General features: G+C 37.6%; 1 protein-coding gene across 1 annotated transcript; it reads left to right on the plus strand.

The window, feature by feature from the left end:
• The first annotated feature begins 1,591 nt into the window (after positions 1-1,591).
• Positions 1,592-10,877, plus strand: LOC116863432 (28S ribosomal protein S31, mitochondrial-like). Its single transcript, XM_032850882.1, has 2 exons — positions 1,592-1,782; positions 10,573-10,877. Exons 1-2 carry the CDS (start codon positions 1,686-1,688, stop codon positions 10,800-10,802), a joined length of 327 nt encoding a protein of 108 aa, XP_032706773.1. The 5' UTR covers positions 1,592-1,685; the 3' UTR covers positions 10,803-10,877.
• Positions 10,878-11,188: the final 311 nt, after the last annotated feature.

The following is an 11,188-nucleotide window of genomic DNA, read 5'->3' on the forward strand; positions in this document are numbered from 1 at the left end:
GGCACAGTGCCAAAACCACAGTTGACATTCAGGACATAGTTGCAGCCGTTAGCAATGACAGTGATGATGGTGGTGATGATCGTGATCACAGAAAAGACATGGGCTGGTCATTGCCTACTGAATAAATCTATAAAATGTGACTGATATTGCTGTTTTGATTATTCTTTTTTTTTAAAGATTTTATTTATTTATTCGACAGAGAGAGAGCACAAGTAGGCAGAGGCAGACAGAGTGAGAGGGTGGAAGCAGGCTCGCCGCCGAGCAGAGACCCCGATGCGGTGCTCGATCCCAGGACCCTGGGATCATGACCTGAGCCGAAGGCAGAGGCTTTAATCCACTGAGCCACCCAGGCGCCCCTGTTAGGATTATTCTGTAAATGTGGCTAATTAAGCCTAGGTATGGTCATACATGAACTGTCACATACAAGTCTGTGTGTAGACATAGTTTTGTTTTGGATAAGTATCTAGGAGTGAAATTATATGCTAAGTGTATTTTTAACTTTTTAAGAAACTGCCAAACTATTTTTCAAAGAGGTTGTACCATTTTACATTCCCACCAGCAGTGACTGGTGGAAATATGATTCATTCTTGAAAGATGTCTTCCATTTCCAAAGCAAATAAATGATTGAAATGTGATATGATGGTGGTCATAAGCTAACCTTATATGAACTTACTCATAGAGTTGGTTGTGAGGATGAGATGAACTAATGCATAAAAAGCATTAGCAGAGTAAGTGCTCCTTATCCGTTAGTAGTATCGTCATTTTTATGTTAATTTAATTTCTTTGGTCATTAATAGTAGTATATTGTGTCTTATCTTGACAGACTAAAAATAAAGATAAAGAGGCTAGACTTAAAGTCTATTAAGGTCACATGTTGTGTAAAAAATACATTCATGGGACACCTTGGTGGCTCAGTCATTTAAGCATCCAACTCTTGATTTTGGCTCAGGTCATGTTCTTAGGGCTGAGATCCAGCCCTGGTCGGCGGGCTCTGTGCTCAGGAAGAGTCTGCTTAAGATTCTCGTCCTGCCCCCTTCCTTCTCTTGCACACGTGGTCTCTCCCTCTCATTCTCTCTCAAATAAATAAATATTTATTTTTTTTCCAGAGATTTTATTTATTTATTTGATGGAGAGAGAGAGACACAGTGAGAGAGGGAACACAAGCAGGGGGAGTGGGAGAGGGAGAAGCAGGCTCCCCACTGAGCAGAGAGCCCAATGTGGGGCTTGATCTCAGAATCCTGGGATCATGACCTGAGCTGAAGGCAAACGCTTAACCAACTGAGCCACCCAGGGGCCCCTAAAATAAATAAATAAATATTTAAAAAAATACTTACATTCATGAAAACATTCTTAAACAAAATACACATTCCTTTTTGTTTCCAGTAGAGGGGATGGTGAGACTTTAGGGCTTGCTTGCCTAGCAGTGTAGTAAATGCTAAGGCTTGCAGGAATTGTCGCTGTAGGCTTTTTTGTCATCTTCCTTTAGCTTTAGCTCTCAGTGAGTGACCTTTCATTATATACTGTTTATTTTAATCCTCAGGGCCTGAAATGTATTACTAATTTAGAGTTGATTATATCATTTAAAAAAAAATAAAGATATATACATTGACTTGTGATTATTTTGAAATGTTATTATAGAGACAGCACCTTCACTTTGGGAAGTGGAATTTGCGAAGCAGTTAGCCATGGTAAATGAACAGCCCCTTCAGAATGGTTTTGCAGAGATGATCCAGTGGACGAAAGAGGGGAAGCTGTGGGAGTTTCCAATTAACAATGAAGCCGGTAAGTTAATTTCATAGGTTTATAAAATTCTGTATGAAGATTAAATCTGGTTGGTGTTCAGTCATAGAGTCTAGATATTTATATGAATTTGAAAACTTTGTATAAATATCTCTGTGGTGTCTGAAAAGAAATTTGACCTTTTTTTTTTTTTTAAGTTAGAATTTCACTTAATTCTGGGTTGGTTGGTTTGTTTTTTTTAAAGATTTTATTTATTTGACAGATAGAGATCACAAGTAGGCAGAGTGACAGGCAGAGAGAGAGAGAGGAGGAAGCAGGCTCCCTGCTGAGCAGAGAGCCCGATGTGGGGCTCGATCCCCGGACCCTAGGATCATGACCAGAGCCAAAGGCAGAGGCCTTAACCCACTGAGCCACCCGGGCGCCCCTAATTCTGTTTTTTTTATTAAAAAAATAAAGAAGTAAAAAAAAAAAAATAAATAAATAAAAATAAAGAAGTAAAACTAGGGGGCGCCAGGGAAGCGCAGTTGGTTAAGGGTCCAACTCTTTTTTTCTTTTTTGGAAGATTTTACTTACTTATTTGAGAGAGAGCACGAGTGGGAGGGGAGGGGCAGAGGGAGAAGCAAACTCCCTGCTGAGCAGGGAGCCTTATGTGGGACTCCCATCCCAGGACCCTGGGATCATGACCTGAGCCAAAGGCAGACACTTAAGCGACTGAGCCACCCAGGCGCCCTTAAACGTCCCAACTCTTGATCTCAGCTCAGGTCTTAAGCTCTGTGTTGGACTCTGAGCTGGGCATGGAGCCTGTTTTTAAAAAAATAATAAAAATTTTAAAAGCGGGGCGCCTGGGTGGCTCAGTGGGTTAAAGCCTCTGCCTTCGGCTCAGGTCATGATCCCGGAGTCCTGGGATCGAGCCCCGCATGGGACTCTCTGCTCAGCGGGGTGCCTGCTTCCTCCTCTGTCTCTGCTTGCCTCTCTGCCTGCTTGTAATCTCTGTCTGTCAAATAAATAAATAAAATATTTAAAAAAATATTTTAAAAGCAAGTAAAATCATACGGTAGAAATGTATCGTGAATTTCTTTCTTTTTTTTTTTTTTTAAGATTTTATTTATTTGACAGAGACACAGCGAGAGAGGGAGCATAAGCAGGAGGAGTGGGAGAGGGAGAAGCAAGTTTCCTGCAGATCAGGAGCCCAATGTGGGGTTTGAACCCAGGACCCTGGGATCATGACCTGAGCCAAAGGCAGATGCATAATGACTGAGCCACCCAGGTGCCCCGTGTCATGAATTTCTATGTGACTTGAAGATGTTGATTACAAATGATGACAGTTTCCTAATTGCTAAGCAGGAGATTACCTAGAAAATCTTCTCATACATTAAATCTTGGGTATGAGATGATTTTGGTTTTAGAGAACATTACAACTCTTAAGTTTTATGCTGGTTATCTTTTACTCATAAAACTATTGCACTAATGAGATGTAAGGTTCTTGTGCTTAAATGCTACTCAAAGCAAAATTGTTAGAAGACTTCAAGATCTTTTGGAACTCTGGCTCCATACGTAGGTTCTTTGAACTGCTAGACGCTATGTTATCTACTTTCCTGAAGATTATTCTGGAGATATTACTTCTCTCTCACTCAAAAGGAAAACAGTATTACTATGCAATTTATTTCTTATCCTTTTTTTTTTTAGGTGTATTTTCAATTAGAAGAGATTCATTTACTTTTATGGTACCGTTAGCTAGGAAATGTAAACATCGCAGTAAGTCTTAGGAAAATGTAGTCCATATTTTAACCTTTGTAGTAGTATGCTGTCATTGTAACATTTTGTTTTTTTATAATCTTTCATTTGTTTGGATTAATAAGTGGAATGGAAGCTTAAGTATCAGAAATATTTTGTCTTATATCTTCATAAATTATTACTTTGTGTAGGAAAACTTTTTAGAGACTGATAATTCCTTTAATAAATTCTGAATATTTTGTGGATTTGTATGGTATATGCAGTCATAAAGGATGCTATGTTGCTGTGTTTCACCGGGTGTATATAAAATGTATATTTCTCAAAGTATTATGCTTTCCAGGGGCACCTGGGTGACTCAGTCAGTTAAACATCTGCCTTCAGCTCAGGTCACGATCCCAGGGTCCTGGGATCGAGACCCACATCAGGCTCCCTGATCAGTGGGGAGCCTGCTTCTCCCTCTGCCTCTGCCCCTGCTGCTTTCCCTGCTTGTAGTCGCTCATACTTGCTCTTTCTCAAAAAGAAAAAAAAAAAAAAATTTTAAAAAAAAAAAAAAAATTAAAAAAAAAAAAAAAGAAGTATTATGCTTTCCATACTCTGGTAGGTATCAGGGAAGGGTGAAAAAAAAAGCCCAAGGACTTTTCAGTTGTGCAAACCAGAGTACAGATCTAGCTCTCTCAGTGATTAGACATTTGCCTTTGAGAAAACAATTTAACCTCCCGAGGTTAAAAAACCAGATCAGTTTCCTCATCTGTAAAATTAAAGGCACCTCATTGGAAGAATGTAAGAACTAAGGCAAAGTTATTTGAGTTGCTCAGCACAGTTCTTAGTGTATAATACATGGAAATAAATGTTAGTTCATGTCCCTTCTGTATGAACACAGAATTTTAAAAGAAAAAAATTAGCAGAATGCAGTGTGTGATATTAAGGGAAAAATTCCTTATTTGATGAAACGTGGGTGTTCTGAGTCATCATAATTAAAAATATGGCTCTAAAACACAATATTGAGGTAGAATAACATGACTTTTTTCTTTTAAGATTTTATTTATTTATTTATGAAGGGGGGGGCATGAATGGAGTGAGGGGCAGAAGGAGAAGCAGATTATCTTCTGAGCAGGGAGTCTGATTCAGGGCTTGATCCCAGGATTCTGGGATCATGACCAGAGTGGAAGGCAGACTCTTAACCAACTGAGCCACCTAGGTGCCCAAACATGTGACTTTATATAGGTGAAACAGTGGTTAGGGGTTCAAGTTTTGAGTGAGTTGTATGCTTAATCTCACTAAGCCTCACTTCCCCTGTCTATAAAATGATGGGAATAAAAATAAAATTTATTCTTCTTCTGAATTCAGGTGATTCTTCTGAAAATCAAGTGAGATTATACAAGTAAAGCATCATCAACCATCATCATCTCTGTTTCTACAACAATATTATGAGAGGGTTTATTATACTGCAAGGGTCTTAAATCTTAAACTGTTAGTGAGGGTGTGTATTTGCTAGGAACCACCAAATAGGATAACAGGAAAGTAAGGGTTAGTGTACATTGTCCTCAAAAATAAAACATTTCGGGGCGCCTGGGTGGCTCAGTGGGTTAAAGCGTCTGCCTTCGGCTCAGGTCATAATCCCGCGGTCCTGGGATGGAGCCCCGTGTCGGGCTCTTTGCTCAGCAGGGAGCCTGCTTCCTCCTCTCTCTCTCTGCTTGCCTCTCTGCCTACTTGTGATCTCTGTCAAATAAATAAATAAAATCTTTAAAAAAAAAAAAAACTTCAGTTCATCAAAATCTTGAATGTCCAAACTCCAAAGAAATTTATCTTAAATTTGACCTGGGTTTTGAGCCAAGTTTAATTTTTACAAAAAGAAAAAAAAAATGTCTTTTGGCCAGGTTAGGGAGACAAATGTGACAAGTTTCCATATACACTTGTACATATTATTGATGCTTCAGGATGGGAAAGGGAGGTATCTCATTTCCAGCTCCTTGAGGCAATTGTTACCGAATGAAAAACAGGAAAAGAACTGTGGAAACTTTCTCACTTTGATCACTCCCCTCAGTATACAGTTTGGAACTTGAGAATACTTTAAGAGAGTGGCATTAGAATTTGAAGCCTCAACAGTTTAATATTATTCTTCTGTACTTCTTATTTTTAAATGTTAAGATTAATAAAATGTCATGCTCTCTCTACTAATAGTTAGCTTCATGAAAATTTACTCTGATGCTTTGAGGGAAAATTGTTTTATTTTTAGGGGTGGGCCATGCCAGTTTCTGAACATAATACTGAAAATGACAAAATGACGTGTCCTGTATTGACAGCTTTACTTTCCAGTGTTGTGTTTTTCATTTATATAGAAAATTGCAGTGTTTTGTTTTACCACATAAAACATATAAACTATTTTCCATTTTGAAGTAGCTTTTTTCCAGGTTGTTGTTGTTGTTGTTATTTTTAATAACTGTCCCTTCTGTTTTGTTTTGCCAGCATAGAGATTCATAAGAGCAGTTAGATGGCATTATTCCCACTTAGATTTTGTAATAGTTATTATATATTGGATTGATGATAAAAGCATTTTTATTTTGGCCTTAACTTTGACTTTAATTTTAATCATGTTTTTACTACTACACAGTTAACAGAGTCTTGCTCTTGAATATTCTTTAGCCATATATATGCCACCAAAAAGTGTTAAGTACAGTAAGTTTGGAAATGTATCAGTTTTTGATACATAACATGCTACCACCAAAATTAGTAAAACAACAACTAACTTACAACTGCTCCTGAATTTATGGGTTTTCTGGTAAGTTCTGGCAGCTTAGCTGTGGGTAGTTCCCTCTAGAGTGGCCTGTCTCACATGTCTGGTTGTGGGTGCCAGCTCTTGTCAGGGGAGGTAGAGATAACTGGGTTATCTGTCACGCATCATCTCAAAGACTAACTTGGACTTCTTCACATGACTGTAGTAAGGTTCATAACAGCAAGGAAGAGCAAGGATTGATGTGTAGGTACTTTTCAAGCCTGTGTTTGCACTGTGTTGAGTAATAGCCCGTTGACCAAAGCAGGTCACTTGCCAACCCTGAATTCAAGGGTTTGAGAAACAGACTCCATTTATGCAAAGAATGACAAAATCACATTGTGAAGGGGAATGTCTAGAAGCATGAGAGTGATACGATATGTGGCCATTTATCTGTCTGCCACCTTGATTTATTTTTTATTTACTTCAGTTTTAATAAAAATAATGTATAGGGGCACCTGGGTGGCTCAGTGGGTTAAGCCTCTCTGTCTTTGGCTCAGGTCATAATCTGGGGGTCCTGGGATCAAGCCCCGTGTCGGGCTTTCTGCTTAGCGGGGAGCCTGCTTCCCCCTCTTTGCCTGCCTCTCTGCCTGCTTGTGATCTCTCTTTCTATGTCCAATAAATAAATAAAATCTTTAAAAATAAATAAATAAAAATAAAGTATAGATCTTTAAGTATCCAAATAAATTTTTTTAAATCTCTTTCAGTAAATATAAACTAACTCCAAGTAAGTAGAAAGCTTTTAAGCCTTTTATTTTGAGATAATTGTAGATTCCCATGCCACTGAAGAGATAATAAATATCCTAGATAGCCTCTACCCATTTTCTCCCAATAGTTAACTTCCTACAAAACCGAACCGTAGTACAGCCAAGCAATTGGCATTGATACAATTCTCCAACCGTCTATAGATGTCACCAGCTTTACAAGTATTCCTTTATACATGTGTATTTAGTTCTGTGCAATTTTATCACATGTGTAGACTCAGGAAACCACCACCACGGTCAAGATACACGGTTCCATCATCTCAGAGCCCTCTTAGAGCCCTTCTTTTTTTTTTTTTTTTTTAATTTATTTGACAAATCACAAGTAAGCAGAGAGGCAAGCAGAGAGAGAGAGAGGAGGAGGAGGCAGGCTCCCTGCTGAGCAGAGAGCCCGATGTGGGACTCGATCCCAGGACCCTGAGATCATGACCTGAGCCGAAGGCAGAGGCTTTAACCACTGAGCCACCCAGGCGCCCCTCTTAGAGCCCTTCTAAGCCACACCTGCTTGCCTTCCACTGCCTCCCCTTCTTAGTCCTGGATCCCTGGCAATCACTAAATTCATTCACTATTTTTGTAATTTTGTCATTACAAGAAATATATACAAATAGAATCATAGAGTGTGTAACCTTTGGGAATTAACTTTTTTTCACTCAGCCTGATTAATTACCTGGAAATTTAGCCAATTGTTGCATGTATCAGTATGTTTGTGCCTTGTTTTTTGTTGTTTGGTTGGTTGAGGTTTTTTGTTTGTTTTTTAATTGAGTAGTAGTCCATGATTTGAATGTGCCCTATAGTTTCTTTAAGCATTCACCTGGTAAAAGACATCTGGGTTGTTAGCAGTTTGGGGCTATTATGAATAAAGGTACTATAAATATTTTTGTACAGAGTTTTGTATGAATGTAAATTTCTGTTTCCTTGGGGTAAATACCCAGGAGTGAAATTGTTTCATCATACGGTAGCTGCATGTTTAGTTTTTATTTTCTTTTTTATTTTCTTAAAGTTTATTTATTTATAATATCTACACCCAACATAGGGCTCAAACTCACAACCCCAAGATCAAAATCACATGTTCTACCAACTGAGCCAGCGGGGTGCCCTACATGTTTAGTTCTGTGTGTTTTGTTTTTGTTTTTTAAAGATTTTACTTATTTGTTCATTTGAGAGAGAGAGAGAAAAAGAGAGTGCAGCATGAGCCAGGGGAAGTACAGAGGAAGAGAGAAAGGGAGAAATAGACTCCCTGCCCAGGGCTTGGGAAGAGCCTGACACACTGCTTCATCCCAGAGCCCTGAGATGACCTGAGCGGAAGTCAGACACTTAACCAACTGAGCCACCCAGGGATCCCCTGCGTGTTTAATTTTTTTGAAGAAGCTTCCAAACTGTTTTCTAGAGTGGCTATGCCATTTTATATTCTCACCAGCAATGTGAACCATCTGGCTTCTCATTCTCACCAGCATTTGATGTTGTCGCTGTTTTTCTTTTAGATGTGTTTACATTCTGATAGATGTGTATTGATAGCTCATTGTGGTTTTAATCTGCATTTCCCTAATGGGTCGAGAGGTTGACCACATTCTTCTTGTGTGTGTTTGCTATTTATCTTTTTCAGTGAAATGTCTGTTCTTGTTTTTTGCCCATTCTCTAATTGGATTGTTTGGTTTTCTTACTATAGAGCTTTGGGAGGATTTTTGTTTTGTTTTGTTTTGTTTTGTTTTTTATATATTCTAGACCTTTATTAAATCTTTGGTTGCATTGAGGCACCTGGGTGGCTCAGTCGGTTAAACATCCGACTCTTGATTGCAGCTCAGGTCATGATCTCGGGGTTGTGAGATCAAGCCCCAATAGGAGGGATCAGGGATCCACTGTTAAAACTTCATTTAACCTTAATTACCTCCTTAAAGGTCCTGTCTCTAAATATAGTCACATTGGGGATTAGGACCTCAACCTATCAATTTTGAGGAGATACGATTCATAACAGGGTCTATTTCTGGGCCGTCCCTTTTGTCCCATCAATCTGTTTGTCCGTCTGCCAATACCACACTTTTGATTATTATAGCTATTTCAGTAAATCTTAGCATTATTGCTCCCATTTTATTCTTCTCTTTCAAGATTGTTATAATATTCTAGGACTTAGGCCTTTCCATATAAATTTTAGAATAAATTTGTTGGCAAAACTTTACTGAGATTTTGATAGGAACTAGTATTGGTTTTGTTGATCTTTCTCTATTTTTTTATTCTCAATTTTATTGATGTTGGATGTTATCTTTATTATTTCCTTCCTTTGCTTGATTTAGAATATTTTGCTCTTTTGCTAGTTCTTGAGGTGGGAACTTAGGTTATTGATCGAGACTTTCCCTCTTCATCTGTATTCATTTAGTGCCGTATGTATCCCTCGTAGCACTGCATTAGCCGTGTCCCACAAATTTTAATTTGTTGTGTTTTCATTTTCATTCAATTCTTAGTGTTTTTTTTTTTCAGTATATTGCTTGATCTTTAACTGTTTCCTATTGTCTTTCTGTTACTGATTTCTAGTTTGATTCCATTATGATCTGAGCATGTACTGTGTATTACTCCACTTATTTTAAATGTGTTGCGGTTTGTGACCCAAGATGTGGTCCAGCTAGGTGAATGCTCCATCAACTCCTGGAAAGATTTTGTATTCTGAAATAGTTTGGTGGAGTGTTTGTAGACGTCAGTTTGATAATGTTTGTTGTTGTTGTTCAGTTCTTCTTTATCTTGGCTAATTTTCTAATTGAGATGTTTTTCTTTCTCCCTAGTAATTTTTTTTTGTTTTGCTCTGAAGTCTCTTTTGTCTGATAATCATATAACCACTCACGCTTGCTTTTTAAAAAAATTAATGTTAACAAGATGTTTTTTTCTCCATCCTTTTATTTTCAATCTTCTGATTTTGTGTTTGAAGTGAGTTTCTTATAGAAAGCATATCATTGGATGCATGATTTTATATTCACTCTCCAATCTTTGTCTTTTGATTGGTGTATTTAGACCATTTACATCTGAAGTAATTATTGATTTGTTAGGACTTAAGTCTCCAATTTTATTGCTTGTTTTCTTTTCATTTTCTCTGTTTCTCATTACATTTTTTTGGGGGGGAGGGCTCCCTGTGAGCTGCTTGAACATGTTTTAAGATTCTATTTTGTTTTATTTATATAATTTTTTTGTGTAGTTTGTGTAGTTTTCTTAGTGGTTGCTGTAGAACTGAAGTTTTTATTAGCAGTAACTGCTGCTACACTTTGAACATTTATAATACGAATCATAATGTGAACATTTATAATGAACATTTATAATGTGCTAGGCATTATAAGAGTTTTATAAGCTTTGTATCTATGTAATCTTTACAGAAACCCCATGAAGAAGGTTCTATTTTAATCCTCATTTTATACCTGAAAACTGATGCTCAGAGAAGTTAATTAATTTGCCCAGTCACACAGTTGTTAAATTGGTGGGCAAACCTAGATCTAACTCCAAAGTTGATGGCTTTAACTGTAATATTCATTAGTGCTAATTTTGCAATAGAGATTTTACTTCAAAATTGTATTTTATCTCATTTCCTAGGTTTTGATGATGATGGTTCAGAATTTCATGAACATGTATTTCTGGATAAACACCTGAAAGATTTTCCAAAACAAGGACCAATTCGCCACTTCATGGAGCTGGTAACCTGTGGCCTTTCCAAAAACCCATACCTGAGTGTTAAACAGAAGATTGAACACATAGAGTGGTTTAGAAATTATTTTAATGAAAAACAAGACATTCTAAAAGAAAGTGGGATACAGCTTAATTGAAGACCATGGAAATTCTTATTTCAAGCTGTTGGTGTTGGATATTAAAACTAAATAAAATAATTTTACTAGAAGTTTTCCTATATTGTGTTAATTATTACATTTGATTTGAATGGTATAAATGTTAAAATGCTTTAAAATATATAGTGGTAACTGAAGAATATTCTTGCATCGAGAAAAGTTGTCAGTATTTACAGATTCAACTAGTAATTTTTTTTTTTTAAGATTTTATTTTTATTGATTTGACAGAGAAACAGTGAGAGAGGGGAGGGGAAGTCGGAAAGGGAGAAGCAGGGAGCCCAATGCAGGCCTCTATCCCAGGACCCTGGATCATGACCTGAGCCAAAGGCACCAGACACTTAACAACTGAGCCACCCCGGCGCTCCATC

Source organism: Lontra canadensis, unplaced genomic scaffold (assembly GCF_010015895.1).
Source record: "Lontra canadensis isolate GAN:19392208 unplaced genomic scaffold, GSC_riverotter_1.0 scaffold1172, whole genome shotgun sequence".
In the NCBI taxonomy this organism is placed as follows: domain Eukaryota; kingdom Metazoa; phylum Chordata; class Mammalia; order Carnivora; family Mustelidae; genus Lontra; species Lontra canadensis.